Source organism: Muscardinus avellanarius (genome assembly GCF_963383645.1).
Source record: "Muscardinus avellanarius genome assembly, chromosome: 1".
Taxonomy (NCBI): domain Eukaryota; kingdom Metazoa; phylum Chordata; class Mammalia; order Rodentia; family Gliridae; genus Muscardinus; species Muscardinus avellanarius.
In genome coordinates this window covers 195575731-195600797 of record NC_137786.1, presented here as the reverse complement: position 1 = coordinate 195600797, position 25067 = coordinate 195575731, and the positions used below count along the sequence as shown (strand labels likewise).

The 25067-nt window shown below is 47.1% G+C and overlaps 1 protein-coding gene across 1 annotated transcript in view; it reads right to left on the bottom strand.

Moving 5' to 3' along the window:
- Positions 1-8390, bottom strand: part of SLC6A5 (solute carrier family 6 member 5) — a gene marked incomplete at its 3' end in the record, with an annotated part of 56949 nt that extends 48559 nt beyond the window's left edge. The window contains exons 1-4 of the mRNA XM_080701480.1: positions 7863-8390; positions 5182-5320; positions 2378-2509; positions 1881-2054 (exon numbers count right to left, since the gene is read on the bottom strand). Coding sequence (XP_080557606.1) covers positions 1881-2054; positions 2378-2509; positions 5182-5320; positions 7863-8375 — 958 coding nt within the window. The 5' untranslated portion in view covers positions 8376-8390. The remainder of the gene's footprint in view (positions 1-1880; positions 2055-2377; positions 2510-5181; positions 5321-7862) is intronic.
- Positions 8391-25067: the final 16677 nt, after the last annotated feature.

Here is a 25067-nt window from a genome sequence, read left to right as displayed (position 1 = left end):
ACTGATACCAGTTTTTCTCTTTGTAGTTTTATACCCTGTAACTGCTCTCATAGCCCTCATGCCTTTTCTCTGTACAGCAGTCCATGCAGTAAGTAGGATGCAGAACATCATTACTGTTTCTCAAGTGATGAAAAACCCAGATGCAGAGAGAAGCTATCTGACCCAGACCCATGCACAGCCAACAGCAGAGACAGCTTCTAGACCAGAAAGCCTTTCTCATGTATCTGCCCTGATCCCCTCTTACTCATTCTTATCTTCCACCCGAGAAGCTGACAGTTCCACCAAGTCGTCAAGTGCCTATGGGTTTCACACCTGAAACAGTCTTCAAGAGCCTCTCCCTGACTCTCCAGACGACTTGCTTCCTCTAGGTACCATTATGCACCTGTCTATCAGCGGTCTAGGCCTGTGTCTGCTCTCATATTTACCATGTGCAGGGAGCAAGATTTTGGGACATGTGGCCCTGGGATGGCTTGCATACCTCTCCTAGACTCTAGGACCTATAACATCACTTTTCAAATGGTACAGTGCTTACCCTTGGTAAAAGGCAGCTTCCCTCAAATGGTACAGTGCTTACCCTTGGTAAAAGGCAGCTTCCCATTCAGAGAGGCTAGAGAGGGTTTCCTATCACGTCCAGCTGACCTGCTACCTTCTACTTTGATAAACAATGAATGAAAGGAAAGAAGGTTCTGGCCAGCTTTGAAAAATGCACAGCCGGGTGTGGTGGCACACACTTGTAATCCTAGCATTCGGGAGGCTGAGACCGGAGGATCGCGCTTCACGGACAGCCTCAGCTACTTAGTGAGGCCCTCTGCAACTCAGTGAGACCCGGTTTCAAAATAAAGAATAAAGAATAGGGCAGGGGGTGTAGCTTGGAGGTTTAATGCCCCTGGGTTCCATCCCCAGACCCACAAAAAAAAAAAAAAAGAAAAATGCAAATGCATGGCCCCACCCAATCTAATAAAGCCAGCTACATTCCAGATAAAGACTGAGGCTATGAATCTTTTTTGTTTGTTTGTGGTGGTGGTGGTGGTAGTGGTACTGGGATTGAACCCATCTGCATTCTACCTCTGCACTACACTTCCAGCCCCTCTTTTTTTGTGGTACTGGGGATGGAACCCAAGGGCATAATACCTCCAAGCTACATCCCCAGCCCTATCTTTTAGTCTTTTTTATTTTATTTATTTATTTACTTTTTGGTGGTACTGGGGTTCCTGGAAACCCTTCTACTTCCGAGCTACAATCCCAGACCCATTTTTTAAAATATATTTTTATTTGGAAACAGGGTCTCTTAAGCCAGCAAGGCTGGCTTCAAAACTTCACAATCTTCCTGTCTCCGCCTCCCAAGCCCAGAGATTACAAGCGTGCACCACCACATCCGGCCTATTCTTTTTTATTTTTGAAACAGGGTCTCACTGAGTTGCGAAGGGCCTCACTAAGTAGTTGAGGCTGTCTGTGTACCATGATACTCCAGTCTCAGCCTCCCAAATGCTGAGTCCAGGCCTATTTTTATTTTTTGTTTTGAAACAGAGTCTCACTAAGTTGCTGAGAGTCTCACTAAATTGCTGAGGCTAGCTTTGCACCTGCAATCCTCCTGTCTCAGCTTCTCAACTACTGGGATGAATCTCCATTTTAAACAAACACTCCAGCTATTTATGAACAAACAAAAATTTGATCACCCTTCCTCAGAGCCATGAGCTTCTTCTGGTTGCTTGAGTTCATCTTTGTGCCTCCAGAACCTAGTTTAGGGCTGGCATATATAGTATGTGTCCAATGAATAAATAACTCGAAACACACACACACACACACACACACACACACACACACACGCACACGCACACGCACACGCACACGCGCGCGCGTTAAAGCATGTCCAAACTTACCTAATAAGAGTCTGGTTTTATCTTTGCATTCTGGCGTGTTCCAAGGGTTGTTGCAAGACCCCCAGGGTAACACAGATACAAAGGAGGCAAACAGGTAGAAAAGTGTGTAGCAAATAATCACATTGTAGTATATGGCTATTAGGACAGAGATGATCAGCATTGCAATGCCACAGCCTGAAAAAGCAAAAACCAGGGATTCATTCTACCCAGAATCCTGTGGAATTCTTACAGTTGGGTGCAGAGTGGGGCCCTAGGTCTCGACTCTGGTGCAGATGCACCTAGTAATAGTAGAGTGGATGCTACATTCACCTGGGGCACTGAAGCCTTCTGCCAGGAACTTAGCAATGGCAGAGACGATCATGGGCCACTTAAGAGGATCAAGTAAAGGAAGGAAGAAGTGGGTCTCACCCATCACAAAAGCAGATCTTCCTCCCTGGGCCTGTGTGGTGGCAGAGAGGGAAGGCAGGGAGAGAAGGGTCAGGACAGGCTAGACTTACCTTGCAGAGCTGGGATGGCCTTCCACACAGAAACCGGCCCCTGGCTGGCGAACTGGCCCAGGGACACCTCGAGGAAGAAGATAGGCAGCCCGGCAAGTGCCAGCATCATCAGGTAAGGGATGAGGAAAGCACCTTGGGAAGAGAGAGTGGGCAGTGAGAGGCCTGGGTGGCAAAGGCGCGCTCTGGCCCAGGAAGCCTCTGGTGGGGCTGGGGCTGGGCTCCCTCTCCGCACGCTACAGGACAGTTCAGCTCCTTTTCTGAAGGTGCTTTTCTTATTCCTAGCTCAACCAGAGGTACCCACAGGACATTTTAGAACCTCCCCCAAAGTCATAAGGCTAGGCATGCAAACATCCTCCTTGTTGCAATTTCCCACCAGAAAGGACCCTAGGTGTTTTTATGTTAGTGGACTTGAAATTTTTTTTACAGCATTTCAATTTCCCAAAATTAAGCCCTCGCAAGGTCCAACAGATCCATGCTTTTGACTCACTTGTGGAGGCAGATCTGGTGAAACCTCATGAGAGGGGAGGTCCTCCAAGGACCTCAGAACTGCTAAACTAGGTTCCCAGAGGCCCTCCTCTATAGTGCCCCAAGAATCTGCACACCTGCCAACCAGGGTTGGGCCTGCTCTGGGCCTGCTCAGCCCAGATGCCTCCTAGGCCCCCAACCTCACCACCACCACCAGCACACACTTCTTAATGTCTTCACAAGTCCCTTCCAGCCTTCAGGTTTAGCTCAAATGCACCTTCCACGAAGCCTCCCTTCCATGTCCTCCCACGGTAGCTTGGCCTGGGCACTGATTCCTTGCTAGAACTTGTGTGGGTGTCCTGTCTAGACTGCGAGCTTCCGAAGCCATTTGTCCTTAATTTCCTTATTCTGCAGAAGGCCCAGCCCAGGCCATTTGTATCTTGGAAGGCCTCCAGAGGCTTGCTGGGTTCTCTAGTGTTCTGTCCTTTCAGGGGTTTCTTTGAGGTTGTCCAGATTTTGACCAGAAAGTACTGCTGTATGGGTCTGGGTCAATTCTGGGGCTAGAGATACAGAACTCAGAACATTGTGCTCCACAGAGGAAATCTGATCCTTCTCTCCTCAGGAGCTTTATGCTTACCCTTCTCCCAAATCCTTGTCCTGTCCCACAGAAGGGCCTTTCCTGCCAGGGCATCTCCCAGGAGAGAAAGGCCCAGCAGCAGCATTTGGGCTGCTGGGGAGTAAAACCAAGGATCCTGATTAGTTGTCTCTGTCTCTGGGTGGGGTTTGGGGAAAAGGAGGACTTCGTGACCCTTTTGCTCTTGAGTAGGAAAGGGGGAGCTCTGTATCCAGCAGTGAAGGCTTTGGTCCCTGAGCCTGAGCTGCAGTGCAGAAAAGGCTGCCTCCACACTGCCCCTCTTCCAGGTACCAGACTCCTCTTAGAGCCCCCCAGAATGGCTCTGCTGTGTGTGTGCACCACCGTGCTTTGTGGTTAACCCAAGAGCAAAACCTGGGCACAGCTCCCTTTGTTGGAACACCCTCCCTGCCTCCATCTCTCTTTCAGTCTCTGCAAGGCCTATTTTAGGGCCTCTTCTCCATTTTCTGCCCTGGGACAGATGACTTCCCAGGGGAAAACCAAACAGAAACCTAGTAGGGATGTCTATGTTGGTGTGGTCAGAACTGTCCCTTGGCTTCCAGGGCACCCCTGATTGCAAACACTCTGAAGTCCTCCTAAGTACTTGTCGATGTGTCCTAATTAGGATTGGGGGAGGGGCTCTATCTTTCCATTGTAACCATCTCCTGGTACAGAACCTGTTCCTCCCATGCACCGAACTCAGCCTGGAAGGGCCCGAAGACAAATCAAAGAAAAAGAAAGAGAAGATCTTTGGGGCAAAGAGGCGTATTTCCTGTCCCTTCAGTCCAGTTGTGAAAGTGCCCTGTGCAGCTCTAGGTGCAAATTTTTATACTGGAGGGTGACTTGTCAGCTGCCCTGAGGGGTCAGAGGCTGGCTCAGCCTCAGGCAAGCACACCAAGGGGGTCCTGACTATGTTGGAGCTCTTCTCCCTCTGTACAAAGGAGGTATGGTGGATTCCAGTGGCCTTGCAGCTGAAAATGGTTTTCATTCAAAAGCAGCATCTTTCACTCAGTTTTGGACAAATGGAAGGAAAACCATTTTTGCTAATGCTCAGTGAGTTTAGTAAAACCAAAATATGCCCTGTTTCTACCCAAGAAGGAGTGTGTTGGGGTAGGTTGCTTCTGAAAAGATCTCCAAGTGTACACATAACCTCCAGCCCCTATTCCCTGGGACCTCCTGGCTCACCTACATTCTGCATTCCAAAGGCCCTGATGGCCCTTTCTCAAAGTCTCCTATGGAGGGTCAGGTTTCCAGGACATTTTTTTTTTCTTTGCAATACTGGGTTGAACCCAGGGACTTGCACCAGCTCTCCACTACTAAACTACAACCCTAGCCCTCCAAGTTATAATCTTAAAGCATTCTCAACTCGGGCCTCCAGGACTGAACAGCTACTGGATCTAAAGGCAATTTGGGTGGGGGAAGTGCCACTTCTGGAACACTTGTCAGCTAGAGTCTGTTGTCCACTTGGCCCCTTCCCCCAAACTTGGGGCCCCATGCCCGGTCTCCAGACAAAAGCTTCCAGGACCTCCTGCCAACCAACGGGTTAGGCTGGCTCCGCCTTCCAGCTTTGCACTCCAGCCCGTGGGGGATGGGACTAGAGTGTGAGGAGGCTAAGTCCCCTCCCCGGCCCTGTAGGGGGCTCTGGGTCCCCTCCAACCCTCCAGTGCCCGCCCTCCAGCCGCAGGCGGAAAAAGCTGAAAAGCCATACCTCCCCCGTTCTGGAAGGCCAGGTAGGGAAACCTCCAGACATTGCCCAGCCCCACTGCATACCCCACCATGGACAGGATGAAGTCCAGTTTGCTGGACCAGTTCCCTCGGGCCTTATTCTCATCCCCTTGCTCGTCCTCCTGGGGGCGGAAAAGCACATTGTAGGATCACAGCCTGGGTAGGTAGGTCCGCAAGCAGGCCCCATTCAGCCCCCACACCCCAATTGAGGGCCCTTCCCAGCAAGCAGGTGCCCATTTTTCAACCAAGGATGCATCGGCAAGCAGGACCCCAATTCTGAAGAAAGGATGCATCTACAAGCAAGGTCCTCACCCCTCGCCGCTGCTGCACTGAGTATTTCAGCAAGCAGGTCCCCAATTTTGATATGAACATCCATTTTAAACAGACCCCACAACCCCTCTTCCCCAAATCCACAGTCAGGGCACACCAGCAAGCAACTTGCCCCAAATTGTAAACCTATAAGGTTGATTGCAAGCAAGTCCCTTCAATCCAACCCCTCACAGAGAGAACATTTTGCAAGCAGGCCCCCCAACATCATGCCTAGAGTTCCCAGCAAGCAGGTTCCTAATCAACTTCTCATCTTTCTCCAAAGACCCCCATTGCACCCCTTCCTCGACGCACTCTTCCACTGTAGTGTATACTAAAGCCAGCAAGAGAGCTGCAATGCTTAATGCCAGCCAGAGCCCCTGCCTCAGTTTCTCCACCAAACCCAGCAGGCAGAAGAACCTGACTGGAAAGGTAACTTAAGGGAAGCATCTTTCATACCTGGGGCAAGGGAGATGGGCAAGATGGAGATTTGGAGATGAAACAAGAGAGAAAACAAAGAAGGTAGATATGGCATGAAACAGGCCACCTGTCTACAGATAAATGTTCTGTTCTACAGATAAATAATCCCCAGCACTACAAAATAAATAACCCTAGGCAAGCCACTTGCTCTCTCTGAGCCTCTGTGCCCCCATATGTTAAGTGAGAGGCTTAGAATAACTGTCCCCCGGGGCACCTGCCAGCTCCAGCAGTCTATGAGTCTTTGGGCTCCCTTCTCACATAAGACTATTAAAGCTGGAGGTGAGGCCACCTCTGATGAACTCTGCCTGTGCGCAGGGCACCTGGGCACTGCACAAAACTTTCAGGGACACAGGTCACTGCACCACTCCTACCTCCTCCATCACTCTCCATGTCCCTGTTGTAACAACCTAGGGTGCCCCGCATTGTTCTACAGGCCATGGAAGATAAAGCAGCAGCTGTCTGGAGAAGAGGAGGTCTTGGGGAGGTAGAAGGAGGGGCAGGGGAGGTATCAGGCACAATCAGAAAGATGAGCAGGGCTAAAAAATAAATACTCTGAAGAACTTGGACATCTTTAACATCCTCCTCATACTATCTCCGCCCCTAGTCCCACCCTCCAATCCTTGGGGCTGAAAGGGTGGGAGTCCCAGCTTCTTTTGCCGCAGTGCGGAGGTTAAGCAAGGCAGGAGAAACGAGAATTCTTCTCTACCTGGGTCGCACTGTTTGGTCCACACTGTTGAAGGCAGCTAATACACCAACACCAAAGCTCTAGCAATAGAACTCAAACCCAAGGGTGAGTGGGAATGTCTAAATTTATGTTTGTGTATAGTTATTTTAACAGCTGAGCCCCTGCTGGCTGGGCTTGCGTGTGTGTGTGTGTGTGTGTGTGTGTGTGTGTGTGCGCGCGCGTGCACAAAAGCTAGTGTGGCTAAGGACACAAGGGCTATATAAACTATATCTCACACAGGCAGATAGATACTCTAGTGGAGTCGGCTTCCCCGAGGATCCCCTCCACACATGCCTAGACCCTGAGCCCAGGCAGGATAGGAGACAGAAGAAAGGCAGGCAATGGAAAGAGGAGTGCTGAAGTGGGCAGAATAGAAGAGATCAAAAAAGGAGAGAGAACAGCTGGAAGGAAATGAAAACAAACAAAAGCCTATGATTGGGGTCTTTATCCCTGACCCTGGGATCTATGGGCTTTTCATGCCTCTGGCTGAGTGGTAAAGGACGAAATATTGGAGTAGGTCCAGGTAAGTGGGGCCCAAAGCTTAGACAACTGAGGGGTGCACTTTAGAAAAATTGAAGATTATGATGGAAAATTAGATGCCAGGTTTTGGAAGGATGCTTGGGAAAGACAGCCCCTAAACCTTAAGCTTTAGATGCCTCATGGAAACCTGCCTCTGCCCTCAAATGAGTTCACAGGTGATAAGCCACCTCGCAATTGATAGAACACCTACTTACTACCCACCACCCCTTCCCCCAGGGCTTTTCTCTGCATGTCTTTTAAGTTAAAATTTTAAAAACACACACACACACACAAAAAAAAAAAAAAAACTGAAAAGATTGTTTTGGCAGGAGTGGGAGTCGCGCCTGCATGAAGGGGGAGAATATATGGGTTTCAACTACTTCACGGAGCCGCACCAGGATTCCCGCTACCATGGAGGCCGGGAAGCCCCAGTGGCAGGGAGTGGCAGGGGCACTGCAGCGCTCCAGCCCTGAACTGACGACCCCAGCGCAGTGCGAGCTTCCGAAGCCCCAAAGCTGCCTACGGCATCCACCACCTGGCACTGCCAACCGGTCTCCCCATAAGCACACGTGCACCCACCGCCCACAGCGCGGCTGGAGAGCAGGAGGCGGCGCCGCCGAGGGCGACCTGCTTACCTGCGTGGCGGTGGTGTCCACGCTGCCCGGGAGCACCGACGCGATGCCATCCGTGCCCAGCACCACGGTGCTCTGGCTCATGTTCACCCAGCCCACCGCGGGGGTGTTGTTCCTCTCCAGCGTGCCCTTGCCCACACTCACGTTTTCGTCCCCTTCTGGACCGCGCAGCGCCGGGATCTTACAGTGCAGCGCGTTGCCGGGCCCCGCGCCCCCGGGAGGCGCCGAAGCCTGCGCGCCTTGGGCTTCGCTTAAGTCTCGGAGGGCCGCTGAGGCAGCCTGCGCCCGCGAGCTACTGAGTTGGCAAAACCCTGCTCCAAGCCGCTGGGCCTCACAAGCTCGAGCATCCTCGGACTGGAAAGTTTGGGCGCCGGTGGAAGCGGACCTGGGAACACGTGGAGAAGACGCGGCGGCCGCCGCGGGAAGCTCCTGCTCCGGGCTGCTCCTGGGCGCGCACGGGCTATCCCGGTGGCCCGGGGCCGCCGCCTCCAGGCTGTTGGCTGGTGGTTTATTCATTTCCTTGGAAGCACTGCAATCCTGCAAACACAACGTCAAGTTCGGGCGGAAAAAAAAAAAGTCACGGCAGCTTTAAAAGGTACCTATATCTACGTATGGAGACACTAATTACGCAGGTCCAGACACAATACCCGGGGAGCAAATTAAATCTGGAGTTTATTTTTCTCTTGCCACCGCAATCGGCAGTTTTCAATTTGTCAATCTCTTCAATAAACAGACGACACAACGTAGCTAATATTCGCTTTCTGGGGGAAGATGAACCAAGAAAAGAGGCAGAAATGGTTTTTGGAGGGTGATGGGGAAGGATGGGAATAGCCCTACAGCCATGAGCTCCCTGCCCTCTTTGGATTTCAAATCACGGCTGTGGGGTGCCAGCGTCCCCATCACCATTGTAGAAAGATTCTTTAATTTTCCGCCCCATTTCCTTTGTCATTCAACAATGCACATTGCCTTTTTTTTTTTTTTTTTTTTTTTTTGCGTTAGACAAGCTGCGATCGCAAAGCTGATGCCCTGGCACCAACCAGCAAGCACTTGAGGCCACTTGGGTTGCAGGAATCACAGCACTCCAAAACCCTACCCGCCACCCAGCCGGGTAGCAAAGGCAAAAAATAAGTACCTCGATCAAAATAACAGCAGTAGCAACAAAACCCAACAACAAAGACAGTAAGCCAGACTCAAAACACAAAGTAGCGACCAGGTTTATCTTACACAACACACAGCACCTCCAATTTTCCAGAAATGTAAAGGAACCACGCAAAGTTTTTGTGTTTTGTTATCTTCTCTTCCCACCCCCAGAAGACTAACATCCTTCACGTCCCTATTCTTGACTGGGAACCAAAACTCACAAAAGAATTTTCACCTGCTTCCTCCCAATTGAATTTTAAGTGAAAGGAATTGTCAGCACTGGTGTTTCCATTTGCTTTCTCCCCTCCAGTTATCTCTGCTTCCTACACATCAGCAATACTAGTTATTATAATGTGAGAACAATCATATTACTTTCACTTCAACTGCACCGTTCGTAGCTAACCCCCTTTTCACAAATACACGGATAAGGACTCCTTAATTTGCACAAATTCTAAGTACCTCGACTTCAGCCAGCATCCCTGTCTCAATAACCTTTAGGACCCAGAGCGAGTCGCCTGTGTAACGGCATCTGGCTTTTCAGCACCGCGGACAGTGCCTGGGATCCTGTCCTGCGGAACCACTCACCTCAATCTCAGCTCCACAGCCCAGGGAGCCTCTTTCCGACCTCAGGTAATGCTCACAAGTACAAACACAGTACCCACGGCTGTGAGAATTGTCTTCCTTGCTCCCTACCACCCAATGCACAGATATTTCAAAATGAAATATCCAAAACGAACCTGTCCTCCCTACCCCCTTAACACCCTTTCCTCTTAAAAGAACAAAAGCAAACACTTACCATGTCTGACACAGGTAACAGATCGAGCCAGTAGGGTGAAACCCGCTATTGACAAGACTGGGTTTGGCTCTGCAGGAGAGGCGCTTTCTATATCTCCATGGGAAGGGCCGGGTTTGCGTCAGTGCAAAGCAAGGTGCCCTTCGGTGGACATCTTCTTGATAATACAAGTTTGATAAATCATTACCCCTTTGGATTCCAGTTTTAAAGGGACAAGCGCCTAGAGTTTGTCACTCCAGCAGGAGGGGGCTGCGTGTTTGGCGTGACTCATGTGGGTCTGATTACTAAACCAAAGCCGGTGGGAGGGAACGACAAAAGTTTGCCTCCTCCTAATTAAGGGAAACATGAGAGGGGCACGTCCCACTGCACCTAAGTCGGGGCGCAGCCGCCAACAGAATGGATTGGGCTATCGCTTTGGAGCGGGGGAGAGGGTTAAATTACTATCGTGACTCCATTTTCCACTACATTCTGTCTCCTCAAATCCTCAGCGGATCCCAAAATGTGATTCCGAAAGCTGCTGAGGGTCTGTCAGCACGTAGCCCCACAGCTCTGCAATGGCTGGTGTAGACACCAGTCTGCAGTCCTTCGTTTTCGATCGTGTGCCCACCCTGCCTGTGCGTGGACTTTGGAGCCTCGTGGCCTTACTCTCCCACACAACCAATCATGGAGGGATTCTAGATTTTTGGTTAAAGATTGAGATCTAGTCTTTGCATTTGTATTTTTATCTCTGTTGCCACACACACACACAAAAAACTCCTGAGTATAATTGTATTTTTTTTTTGCTTTTCTGAAAATATTTTAGAGAAATAAGGAAATTATTTTATACTGACCTGCTTCTCAGGCCCCCTTTGAAAGTCAAAGAAACCCATTCTTTCCTAATAGCCCTTCTAAAGATAACCCAGCAGAATCAGACCTGATTTGGAAAAGGGGGGTCTTAAAGACCCTCAAAATCAAAATCCCCAGCAACCAGGGAGCAGGGCTATCCATCTGGGAATTCACCAAGAGGACAGAGCAACCGTCTTGCAGCGGTCCGGTGCCAGACAATCGAAAGATGGACTATGGACTTCCTTTGGGGCACAAAGCAATGGCTATCAACATTAAAATGAAGGAAACGCCTTTACAAAGACGGTTCAATTTGAGAACTAGAAAGGAATTTGTGGTAAAATACGTCCCCCTCCTTCTTTGGATGCGGGCCTAGCTCAGGGAACCCCGGCCTCGGGCTGAGAATCTACGGGAAGCATTTCATCTCTTTCCCTGCCCGCAGCCCGGCCCATCGCCTCCGGGTCGTCTTCGCACTCCACTGGGCAGTCTCAAAGGTGGGAGCGGAGCACAATGCCCCGTGGGCCGCAGGCGGAGGCTGCCGTGGCAGATTGCAGCGGGCGCCGGGGGCACTGTGTCGCCCCCTCCAGCCCCCTCCTTGGCCCTCCCGAGATGCCTGAGAGTTCTGGATGCCTCGGCAGCGTGCCGGCTCGCCGGCCTGCCCCTCCCGAGGGCAGCCAGCTGGGGACCCATTGTCTGCACTATTTGAGGCAGGGGGGAGGGGACCATTCTTTGGAGTCACCTGGCAGTTTTCAGGCCCCTTTTTATTACAGTTTTGTGCTAGCGTTTACGGAGATCTCAGTATTGAACCAGTGTGCAAGGGCTTTCCGTAAAATCATTGCATGTAATCTTTGAGTAACTATTCCAAGTTTAAAGTTAAGGAAACCGAGGCTCGGAAGGTCTCTTTCCAACCCCGTAGAAGCCCCTAACCATATTCAGCTGTCCCGGGAGCTAGTCGCGCTCCCTCCAAGGGCCAGCTCCGAAAGAAACCAACAGGGAGAGAGAAGCGGTTAGGGTGGGGTCGAGGTAGGCTGTGGCTGGAGAAGGTTCTGCTTGAACCAAATCCGGGAGGAGCAAATGCTTCTGGTCTAGTTGGGGTTGGGAAACACCCACACCCTCTTGGCGCAAGGGGTAGGGGGTCTGTGGGACGCTTCTTCCGAAACAGACCCCGATTTCCAAGCAGGAGTAAAAGTGGGATTTGCGCCTGGCAGGCCCTGGCTTTTGGTAGCCACCAGGCGCTGCGCTCCCCTAGTTCGATGTAGGCCTTCCTCTGCAGCCCCTGAGCCGATTCCCACGAGGAACAGTCACGACTCCAAAAGGTTCTGGCCAGTCTCCAATTTTGCATTTGGGCACCACCCCCTCCTGCAATGTACTGACAGCGAATGGACAGCGCACCTGGCACCTTGACGTTTCCGGGCGCACAGACGCGCCTGGCTAGGCGGGGAGGGGGGGGGATGTTAAATAGCGGAGTTCTGCCGGCCTTCACGCCTCCCCCAGCTGCGGCCCAGAGTGAGTGACGACCCGCGCCCCCGCTCAGTCTCGGGGCCTGACGCTCGCCTGCCCGCCCTCCCCGGCCAAGTGCGCACTTGGGTTCCCGCGTGGGGCCCGCTGCGCGTCAGGCCCTGCAGAGGCGGCTGACGTGCAGGTCCGGCTGCGGGGAGGGGGAAGGCGCTGCTCGGGCTCTCCACATCCCCCTCGCTTTCAGCCGCAAGATTCTGGAAAGGAGGGGCAGTGTGGAGAGTGTTCGGAGCCCAGAGGCCCAGTGGGGTCGCTCTGCGGCCAGCGCGGGAGTGGAGTTATCCGCACCAGCAGAGCAAGAAGGTTGGGGTGCAAGGGTGGGAAGAGTGTACAGGGTTGCAGGGGCTGGATCCTGAGGCAGCTCGTGAGTCAGCCGCTCTGAAACACAGAGGATGGAGCTGCAATTAAAATAAATTAAAAAAAAAAGCGGGGTGGGGGCGGCAGAGGCAGAAAAGGCCCAGGCCTCTCCTCCCAGGCCGCCGCCCCCGCCCCCGCCCCTCGCAGCCGCCTGTTTGGAGTGATAATCCAGGCGCGCCGCAGCCGAGGAGGCCGTAAATCTGCATCCATCACCGCGCAGGCATCGGGTCGGAATTAGCCAGTCACTACAGCCTTAATTACTTTGTCAAAGATGAAAAATAGTAATTGATTTTGTCCTCGATCACTTTGTGCCCCCTCCCTTTCTTGTAGATAAGCAAAAAAAAAAAAAATAGCTCTTTGAGAAAACCCGTGTCCACCCAGCCATACCGAGTAGCCTACTGAAAAAAGGGCGACCCGCAGCGGCCCCGACGCCCGAGTGTGTCTGCCAGGACCTTGGGTGCAAGCTGGAACCCCGGCCGGAGAGAGCTCAGAGGGCGGCCTCGAGCATCCAAGTTGCGTCCCTTCTTAGCCTAGAGGCAGGAAAGGTATTTTTACAGCGAGCTGCTGCTCTGGTGTGAACCGGGCAAACCCAGCGGGCTCTGAGTGGCTCCCGCCTGCCTCTCCAGGTTCCCAGGGCACGAGAAAGATCCCCCAGCGCAATTAGAAAGGCCAGGAACCTTTCCCAGGCTCTGCAGGTAGAGCTGGGATGCGAGCCAGTTCTGCGTTGACTCCTATCTACCCCACCACATGTGACATGTGCTGCGAGCCTGTGCGTCTGTGTTCAGGCGATTTTAGTGTGGGAGCCGCTATCACCCAGAACTTCTATCGATGATGGATGTGCGAGCTCAGCGCGGGTTGCAGGTGACATTGCTGATAGTCAAGAAGCCAGGCAGTAATTTTGTCCCACTTGCCTCCTGCCACCCAGCTCCTCTGCAGAGTTGCTCTGTGTGGAGATTGTGGGTTCTGCAGAGAGACTGCACCACCTCCAGGCTCGGTGACCTTGAGGGAAATTCCGGATGAGTAAAATGTTGATAATAAGAATACACAAACCTCAGCCTAAATGGGGGGCTTGGGGATTAAAGGAGGGTGGTGCAGTGCCCGGCCTAGGTTGATGCCGACTACCTGGTACGCTTTCAATAAGCAATCGCTATTGTTCAGTCTAATCGAAGCATGTGTTTGAAGCACTATGTATTTAGCAAATAAAGCAGTTCTCTTTCCTTGGTCCAGAAGGTTTCATATGGGCAGACATATTCAGAACAGAAAACCGTACAAAGTCAGTAATCACCGTGCACCACTTTTTCCTTCTCGTTCAGTGGTTTGGTCACTCAAGAACCCACTTTTCTTTTATTAAGAGGAAATTAGGTGCACCCTGGAAAAGTGCTCAGATGCAGAAGTTGCTATGGGTGGGACCTGAGGCACTTTTCATTTAGATCAAGGTAAATCTCAACATTAATGGCAGAAGCTTGGAGCTTTGTACTCAGTCCAGTTCTCACCCAGACCTGTGTGTCAGGGAGGCACGGAGGAGTCAAGGAAAACTTCCTTCAGTAGAGCATTTCAGAACAGTCCTGCCTGGATATTAGGGCTGCGGCAACTAAGAGACTCATCCCTGCACAAATCGTAGGTCTCAAATCCAGAGACTCAGACAGGCAGGACGCTGGCTCCTGAGTCAGCAGCAGCGATGATTCCCACTTCACTGCAGCAAAACGCAGGGCAGTGGGTGCGGCACACCGGCAGAGAGCCTGAGAGCAAACTGGAAAGGACGTTCAAGGTCATCTGTAGTCAGACACCCTGGCATTGCCTTAAGAAAAGAGTCCCTGAGGGAAAAGTGAATGCTCAAGGTCATATTTAAAACAAAGCCTTGTGGTATCTTTTCTTAAAAAAAAAAATTTATCCTATCCTTTGACCCAACAATCTCACTCATAGGAGTTTGTTTTAATTTAAAAAATGGCAAAAATGTTTATTATAGCATAAATGATATGGTAAGAGCCTAAAAAAAAAGATAAATATTTGCATGGGATCATTAGTAGCTCTGCTGTGCCAAATGTTAAAAAGCTGTTTAAAAGATTGGATTCTCTGGACATGGTGGCATATGCCTGTAATTCCAGTATGTAGGAGCCTGAAACAGGATGATTACAGATTTGAAGCCAGCCTGGGCAGCTTGGAGAGCCTCTGTTTCAAAATAAAAAGTAAAATAGGGCTGGGAGTATAACTCAGAGGCAGACCATCCCTGGGTTCAATTTCTAATACCCCCCCACACACATACACAATGAACTCAAGCCATATGAAAATTGTAAAGATTTACTGAAGTATTGAAAAAAGCCAGATGCATACAAATGTAGAAATGATCCTATTTATTTAGTTGATAAAATAAATGATAATTAAAAGCCATGTGTGATCTAGAAAAAGGTGGATGCACACACATTAGGACAACTGATAGTGAATGTGGGCATCACTGTGAGTGGAGAGGAGACAGGGGAAGGAGCCAAACCACAAAGGTAACAGAGGGAGAAAGATTCTACTCTGTAAAAAAAAAAAAAGGTTGTAATAACCATATTTATAATTTTTTTGTGGTACTGGGGATGGAACCCAGAGACTTTCTACCTCTGAGCTACACCTTCAGCCCTCCCTATTTTTTTATTCTTTATTTTGAAACTGGGTCTCATTGAGTTGCAAAGGGCCTCAACTAAGTAGCTGAGGCTGTCCACAAACCACAATCCTGATCCTACAGTCTCAGCCTCCCAAATGCTGGGTTTACAAGCATGTGCCACCACACCTGGCCTTATATTTATAAATTTATGTTAAAAAAGTTTACAAAAAATTAAAGCAAAAACATACAAGCCAGGTGCAATGACACATGCCTATAATCCCAGCAACTCAGGAAGCTGAGGCAGGAAGATTTCAAGTTTGAGGCCAACCTGGGATACTTAGAAAAAAAAAATTATATATATATATATATATATATATATATAGGTGGTACAGGGGTTCCTTTCCTGGAAGCCCTTCTACCTCCGGGCTACACTCCCAGACCTATTTTTACATTTTTATTTGGAAACAGGGTCTCCTAAGCCAGCACCCACGGCTGACTTCGAACCTGCGCGATCCCCCTGTCTCTGCCTCCCAAGCACAGGGATTACAAGCGTGCACCACCACGCCCAGCTAGAAAAGTTCTATTTTAAAATGAAAAATAAAAAGGGTTGGAGGTGTCCTTTAGTGGTAGAGTGTCCCCGTTAAAAACCCAGCCAAGAAAAAGATGACAAAGAAGGAGGAAGAGGGAGAGGTAGAGAGGGAAGAAGAGGAGGAGGAGGAGGAGGAGGAGGAGGAGGAGGAGGAGGAGGAGGAGGAGGGAGAAGAATATTTTGACAGTAGAACCTGCTCCCTTCATTAATGAGAATATTCACCAAATAGCCTATTTTTATTAGAAAGTATTGCCCTTAAATCTATTTTACTGTCTTTTTCTAAGCAGTAGAGCTCAGGAAAATGAATTTAGCTAATTAAGAATCCCAGCTACCATTATTCAGCTAATCCTCCTTCCTGAGTCCCCGTGTGTTTCTATCTCCTGGCTCTGCTGGGTGGAACCGAAGCATAATTAAGACCTTCAGAGGACACAGTCTTGGAATACATGATGCTGAAGTGCTCCCCACCTATCCTTGTAATGTACAATCTACCAGAAAATAATTACACCAAACTGAAAGTTACTGATTTCAAATCTTTCCATAATTACATCATATGGATCTCTTTGCTTCCATTTCTTAGCTTCTTTCTTCATCCCCCCCCCCCAGTAGTTCTGTTTTACTCATTGCATGTGTTTGGTATAACTACTTAGTAATCTTCTTCCAGGTGGAAGTTTTCTGTGTTTAATCCATCTGCTCAAAATTTCCAAACCCCAAATTGGGAGATAGTAGCCTCCTATGAGAGGTTAGGTCCTCATTATATTCATGATTGGAAACAGGAGATGCCTGATACATGGGGTATAAGTGAATTGATAGTTTGTGTCTGCAGGGTTGTGGTGTTGGTAAACAAGATGCCTCCCCCCTTCTAAATGTTCCTTTTCCCCCTGGTGCTCTCTGGCTGTCCTAATTAGCAGAGGAAAAAAATTTGAGTTCAACTTCAGGCAAACCTAGCAGGAATTCCCACAAGTAGAGCAGAACAGATGTTGGGAAGCTTCACTGTACAGGCAGTTTAGTGAGTTAACCAGGGCTATTGAGTAGAATCTAAAGAAGGTTCAGAGAAATACAGTGGCCAGGACACGACGATAGTCCATGAAGCAGGGCCCAAAATTCAAGAGGCTTTGCAATGGTAGGAACTGCCAGACCGGGTTGATCTAACTTTAGGACCTTGTGATTTTGTCAGTGGGTAGTCACTGGGTAAGGCCTACAAGGCCATGAACATTAGTTAAGACCATATCACACAAAGACCTGGAAGAATGCAGCCCAGTGTATCCTCTTCAACAGAGACTAGAATTATTTAATCATGATGATAGTTGTCCTTTGTGATGTTGCCATTAAAGAGCATGGTAATTATCCATGAGATATTTTAATTAATTGTTTATTTTTGTTTTGTTTTGGTTTGGTTTGCTTTTGGTACTGGGCATTGAATCCATGGATATTCTCCCTCTGAGCTATACTTCTGAGCTAGCCCTTTATTTTTTTATTTTGAAACAGATCTTTGTTTTTATTTGAAACAGAGTTTCTGAGGCTGTTGTGAAACCTGTGATCCTCCTGTCTTGGCCACCAAGTACTGGGATTACAGGCATGCACCATCATGCCCGGCTTCCATGAGATCTTTTTAAGGAGATCTCTTAGGGTTTGCCTTCTATTTTAGGGCATTTCTATTTCAGTCTAAACCTCTTCCTGGGTGGAAGGTACCTGACAGAGTAAAAAGTAGGTTTTAGAATTAGACATGAGTTATGAGTTGGAACAAGTTCAGCTACTTTCTACCTAGTGTTCTTGGGCAGTCGCATATCTTCACAGCCTCACTTTTCCTTTCAGTTAAATGGGTTTCCTGTGGTATCTAAATAAGATAAAGTATATAAACATTTCTAGGGCTGGGAATGGAGCTCAGTGGTAGAGCAATTGCCTGGTTAGTATGAGGCCTTGGGTTCAATCTCCAGCACCACACACGAATACAAAAGAGGCCGGATTAGAGAGTTAGCATCCATGGGTACCATTCCCTTAGTGCTGCACCCAAATGACTTTTTTCTACAAAGCTCAAAATGTCTGCATTTGTTTATTCTGCCCATCTTTCATGATGGGACAGCCCCGCTTTCATATTTCTCCCCCTGGAAATGCCAGGCCTGCTCATAATTCTGTACCTGTGCACTTGCAGCACTCACTGCCTGAAACACTCCTCCCTCCAGAGTGCATTCCTACCTGCACCTGAAGACCCACTGCACTAGTGTCTCTCCTCTGAGGCCCTTGGTAAACAGTGGGTGCCTGTGTTCTCTGCATTTCTTCAGCCCCAACTGCACTGAGATTACTTATTTCCATGTGTGTCCTTTCTATAGCAGCAGTCACCAGCCACATTGGCTGCTTGCATTTAAATTAATTTAAATTTAAAATTTCAGTGTAAATTTCCATTATTCAGTCATACTAATTACATACATAAGCTGGGCGTGGTGGCGCACACTTGTAATCCCTGCGCTTGGGAGGCGGAGACAGGAGGATTGTGCAGGTTCAAAGCCAGCTGCGTTGGCGTAAGAGACCCTGTTTCAAAAATATAAAATAGGTCTGGAAGTGTAGCCCGGAGGTAGAAGGGCTTCCAGGAACCCCAGTACCACCAAAAATAAATAAATAAATACATACATACATAAATACATACATACATACATACATTCTTAGTGCCCAATAACTACTTGTACTGACCAGTGCAGATATCATTTCTATCACTGCAGGAAAGTCTTTTGGGTATCACTAAATTGTTGGGCCATTCTAAATTGTGAAATTTTCGGCGGGCATGGTGGTGCATGCTTGTAATCCTAGCATTGGGGAGGCTGAGACCCGGAGGATCTCAGTTCGCGGACAGCCTCAGCTACTTACTGAGGCCCTCTGCAACTCAGTGAGACCCAGTTTCAAAATAAAGAATAAAAAAAACAGGGAGGGGGGGTGTAGCTCAGACCTGCAGTAAAAGAAAAAAGAAAAAAAAAGTGAACTCCTCAAAGCTCTGTTTTTTTTTTGTTTGTTTGTTTGTTTGTTTGTTTGTTTTTTGGTGGTACTGGGGTTCCTGGAAGCCCTTCTACCTCCGGGCTACACTCCCAGACCTACTTTTACATTTTTATTTGGAAACAAGGTCTCCTAAACCAGTGCACGCGACTGGCTTCGAACCTGCGCGATCCTCCTGTCTCTGCCTCCCAAGCGCAGGGATTACAAGCATGCGCCACCACGCCCGGCAAAGCTCTGTTTTTCCAATTTGTACTGACATATAGTAGGCCCTCAGTTGTTGGTTTTGTGATACTGGGTATTGAACTCAGGAGTGTTCTAGCTCTGAAATTTAACCATCACCCCCCCCCTTTTGATACTGGGGATTTAAATCAGGGGCATACTATCTCTGAGCTACACCTCCAGCCCTATTTTCATTTTATTTTTGAAACAGGGTCTTGCTTGGTTGATGGGGGTCTCACTATTTGCTGAAGCTGTCCTCTAACCTTCAATCCTCCTGTCTCAGCTTCATGAGTACTGAGATTATAAGCATGTGCCACCACACCTAGCTTTATTGTTTATTTTTAAACAGAGTCTTTCCAAGTTGCTAAGGACCTCCACAAGAATAGCTAAATTGCAAAAGCTGGCCTGAACCTGTGGTCCTCCTGTCCCAGCCTCCCAAGAGCTGGGATTATAGACATGTGCCACCACATTCTACTGGCCCTCAGTATTTTTGAATGAGTGGTTTAAGAAATAGAATAGCTTCTTATATGCTAAATACAATAGAAGAGTCTTAAATGCTTTCATTATACCATATTATTTTTTATGTTATTTTTCAGTTTTATTTATTTATTTTTCTGGTTATAAAGGCAATATGTGTTAAATACAAAAAGTTTGGGAAAGTGCAGAGGAATATAAAACTATATACTACCACCCATCTAAAAATGTATCAGATTACCATTTTGGTATAAAACCTTCATTTTGTTTTTACAAAATTAGATCATGCTATCCATAGTCTTTGTAACCTACTTTTTTCACTTATAATATATTGTAGATATAGCTCTGTCACATTGCCATGAAATATACATTGTCATTTAATTATTATTAATAGTATTTGCTATTATTGTTATTATTATTAATTATTATTATTATTTGGGGAAGATAGTGGGGATTGAACTCAGAGGCATTCTACCTCTGAGCCACACCCCCAACTCTATTTTATTTTATTTTATTTTATTTTATTTTATTTTATTTGTGGTACTGGGGTTCCTGGAAACCCTTCTCCGGGTTACACTCCCAGACCTATTTTATATTTTTATTTTGAAACAGGGTCTCTTAAGCCAGCAAGGCTGGCTTCGAACCTGCGCAATCCTCCTGTCTCCGCCTCCCAAGCGCGGGGACTACAAGCGTGCGCCACCATGCCCAGATATTTTTTTAATTTTGAAACAGGGTCTCATTAAGTTGCAGAATGCCTCACTAAGTTGCTGAGGATGGCTTCAAACCTGTGATCCTCCTATCTCAGTCTCCCAAGTACTGATATTACAAATGTGAGCCACCATGCCTGGCTTATTTTGCATTTATTTTGTTTCCATTTATAAAAATCAATAGTTCTGCATTCTCTATTATATATATGGTTATATGATACAGGAAATTACTATTTAAAGACATTACATGTTTTGAGAACTGGATTCCTCTTATCTGGACCAGTTTTTGTTTTGTTTTGTGTGTCTACCTCAGGATGCAGACATAGAGCTATATATAAAGATGTCTCCACTCTCTAAACCAAGGGCAGCAGTGTTCTATGGTTTGTCTCCATTCCTCTTCCCAAGGATGCCCAGAAATCTGTGAATATATCTGGCTATGAAAAAAAAATGGTATGTTTTCATAAAGAATAAACCAATTTTCTCTTGAGCATAAAGGAAATTTTTAATAGACTATTACTTGGTAAACACAAATATTTGTAATCATCACTGTGCACAATACTCAAGTTTTACAACTATTAGGACTGAGCAAATAAACCCATCTGTTTACACAGGGTTTAATTAAACGTTTTTGAGAAATAAAGCAAACACTGTCAAAATGCACAGGATTTGTGAGCTGTGCAGTGGAGACGCCTAGTCTGGGGCTCACTGGTTTCTGCAGATTATGTGGATGATGACATGTTTTTCCAAGTCATTAACTTGGGCACAGCTTTGGGGTTCAAAAGAGAAGCTACATGCAAACCATTCTAAAGGCCTGGGTGAGCAGAGGAGCCAACAAAGGAAGCCCCTCTGTCACACACTGCTGTGGGAGCATTTGGGGAACGTGATTGCCTGTGCCGGACGGTTCAGCGACTCCATTGTTTCACAGAGGCCTGCTTCCACTGATACTAACAGGAAAAGGTGGATGGTGCCCACATGGGCTATTCAAGGTGACACTGTCGGAGACATTTCAGGTGTTGTTTTCTTTTTCTTTTTCTCTTAGACCTCTATTGTTATTTTTGGCATTACAATGTCTTTTGTACTATATTAGAGAAGAAAAATATGCAAAAAGAAGAAAATAAATATCATCTCAATAGTATCCTTCCCATTGCAAGCAACAGAAACCTAACTTAAAACCAGCTGAAGTTCAAGGTACAGAGAGGCCAACGTCAAACTGGAGTTGACTTCAAGGTGGGCCGGGTCCCAGGCTGCCCGTAGCTTCAGCATCCTCTCTTGGAATCTTGGTCTTTATTGGTCCTCCTGTCTCATGTTTTTAGACTCTCCTGTCACAGAAGTTATTCACCTAGAGTTGTGGTTTCCTGTGCTCATGGATACGGAGGGTACATCACCATTCCAGTGAGGGGAGTTTGGGGAAAGCATCCTGAGACACCTTTGATGCAGGTGTGTCCCAGAGAGCACCAATGAGGACAATAAAGAAATGAGAGTCAAGAAAGAGTGATCTAATGAGTGAGTCACCGTTGTGGGACACATACCAGCATTCTCCCTCCAAGGGACAGCAGGGGAGCTGGGAGATTTGTCCATAGGCTTCCATTCCTTATTGGCTAAGGATTGTCCCCTGGGATGTTGAATCTGCAGCACTCTACAGTTTCCAGAACACTGGCAGAGGGCCTCAGGTAAAGAAATAGACAGACATGGTTGCTTGAGGTGGGAAGCTGTCAGTGTCCCAGAAATCCCCCTACAGGACTGCAGGGAACATAGACTGGCAACAGTAGTAGTAATTAGCAATTAGTAACACAGATTAGCAACACAGGATGCTGCGAGGCATTATAATTCACCCTGTGATCATGTGATGCTCCCCACCACTGCCCAGCAACTTCAGAGACTATTATATTGCATATTGCCAGCCTGGGGAAAGAGCAAAATTTTAAATTACAAGTTTGGTTTCTATTAAATGTACATGGCATTCATATCATAGTGAAGTAAAAAATTTGCAAGTTGAACCATTCTAAGTTGGGGATTCTCTGTAGGTAGGGAATAGTGATATAGTGATATATCTCTATAACTATAGACATAGTGAATATATCATTATAGATATAGTATATAGTATATATAGGTAGTAAATATAGTATATAGATATATAATATAAATGTATAGTATATAGTACATAGATATAGATATGTCTTTTGTACTATATTAGAGAAAAATGTTTGTATTCTGAGTCAAGATTTTGTTTGTTTTTTTAATTTTTTATTGAACATAAATGGTATACATTTAAACTATACTTGATGCCCTCTCCCCCCTCCCACCCCTGTTTTCCCTCCCCCCCTCCCAGCAATAAAACAATGATTGTCCTGGGTAACCATGCCATATTCATAATTTTACATATATTCAGATGTGGACCCTCATTAATCAAGTTCAGCCTTCCTCCTCCTCTATCTTTCCATTCAAGCTTTGCTGGTATTTCTCCTCCATTATCTGGAGTACCACTGGTATCCTCTGGATTCCCTAGTTTAGGCATATTCCATCTAACCCCAGTCAGAGTGGCAAGCATAAAGAAATCAAATAACAACAAATGCTGGCGAGGATGTGGGTAAAGAGGAACTCTTTTACACTGTTGGTAGGAGTGCAAACTAGTTCAGCCACTATGGAGATCTGTGTGGAGATTCCTAAGAAAGCTAGGAATAGATCCACCATACGATCCAGCTATACCACTCCTGGGTATTTTTCCAAAGGGGTTGAAAACAGAGAACTATAACAACATATGCATACCTATGTTCATAGCAGCACAATTTGTAATAGCCAAAATATGGAACCAATCCAGGTCCCCATCGACAGATGAATGGATTGCAAAACTCTGGGAACTACACACAATGGAATTCTACTCAGCCATAAAGACGAACAAAATCATACCTTTTGCAAGAAGATGGAAAGTCCTGGAGAGCATTATGTTAAGTGAGACCAGCCAAGCACAGAAGGAGAAGGTACATATGTTTGAGATCCATTTAGCCGGGCGTGGTGGCGCACGCTTGTAATCCCAGCATTCAGGAGGCTGAGACCTGAGGATCGCGGTTCGCAGACAGCCTCAGCTAATTAGTGAGGCCCTCTGCAACTCAGTAAGACCTGGTTTCAAAATAAAGAATAAAAAATAGGGCAGGGGCTGTAGCTCGGAGGTAAAACGCTCCTGGGTTCCATCCCCATACCTGAAAAAAAGAGAGAGAGAGAGAGAGAGAGAGAGAGAGAGAGAGAGAGAGAGATCCATTTAGTATTATAACCAAGGGTTTTTTTTAACCTATTCCTAGAATAACTATAGCACACATTTACATTATAGTATAAACCTTGGTGTGTTGCTTTCCTCCTTATATGGAGCTGACATTTGCAGTGTTCCTGAAAGAAAGCCCTAGTTAGTGAAGAGACAAGTGGAGAGATGGTTTTGCACCCTAGGCTGGTTGGGTGGACATCCCCAGTAGTAGAGAGATTTGAACTTCCAGAAAGGAATACGAGCTCCTGGACTTCGGAGGAGTCCTAAGAGAGGTGCCAGGAGGTAAGAAGATGCCTGGTTTCCAACTACTTACCAATCACTGCTTTCCAAGAGTCGCTAATAAGAGGGAATGAATTTCTTCTAATTGAAATAAGTTCCAGGGTCCATCCGTACTTGACTTTGGAAGGAAGTAACCCTATACTAGTTTTCAGGAGCCCTAAGTCTAGCACTTACAAGTTGTGTGACTTGGGGCAAATTACTAGCTTCTCTGAGACACATTTTTCCAGTTATAAATGGAAATAATAAATTTTGCTGTGCCTAACTCTCAAAGCTAAGGTGAAGATAAAATAAAAGAATGGAGAGAGCTAGGCAAACAGTGAAATACCCAGCAATCATAAGAAATTAGATCTCTGCTATTACACTGTTCATGGACTTGAGGTCTACAGTTCTGTTTTGAATCATTCATGTTCATGTATGTGTGTGCTGGGTAGAGAGGGGTCCTCTTCTCTCTCTCCCCCTCTCTCTCCCTCTCCCTCTCTCTCTCCTCCCTCCTCCTCCCTCTCTTTCTTACTGGGAATTTAACCCAGGGGCAGTCTACCTCCAACTTATAACCCCCAGCTCATCTTTATTTTTTGTTTGGAAATAGGGTCTCTCTAGGTTGCTGAGACTCTCACTATGTTGTTGAGGCTGTTCTCAAACTCACAATTCTTCTTTCTCAGGCTCCCAAATGCTGGGATTATAGATATGGACCATCATGAAGGACAAAAATGGGTCTTTCTTAAAAAGTGATATAACTGAAAAAATGTCACTTACCTAAGGATCTGGCAGTGATAGACACAGAATGAGAAAACAATAAGTCAAATGTGGCAGTCTTCTAATTTTATTCCCTACTATTTGTGGTTTTATTCTTTCCATAATAGTTGATAATAATAATTATAATAATAATTTGGTGGGCACATGCAATCTAGTTAAAGATGACATAGCTAAGCCTTTATATAGGTAGAATAGCCCTTGTCACTGAGTTTGTGAGCAAAACTGATGTGTCCCCTGGGATCTTGCCCTTATAAAGCTTGAACATATGCTCTCTACTTCCTTTGAGTCCATCTCTCCCCACTCCTGTTGGCTGGTGGTGTTGTTGTTGTTGGTGGTGGTGGTGAAACTCAAGCTAAAGCCACAGCATTGGCCCTACATGTAAAAGCCACATGTTAACATGGGCAGAGCCACCTACCAGACCAGCACCTCTTATCTCTTTGCTATGACATAAGACAAAGAAAACTCTAGAATAAACTGCTGTCATATGGGGTCTCTTTGTTACTGCAGCTTAGAGCATACCCTAACTAACACAGTGAATCTTCCATACAGAATCAAACTAAGCCTGGCCCAAGAAGGAGCAAGAAAGCCATTTGTCAAACTGAGGCAATGTCTGTCCAGGCAACCCACTAAAGATTCCTTACCACCATGATTGACGGAAAGACCAATAGGCCATTTTTCCTAAAAGCCATTCTCAGTCCACCTGACCTGTCAAGGTCACTTGCACAAGGAAAGCAG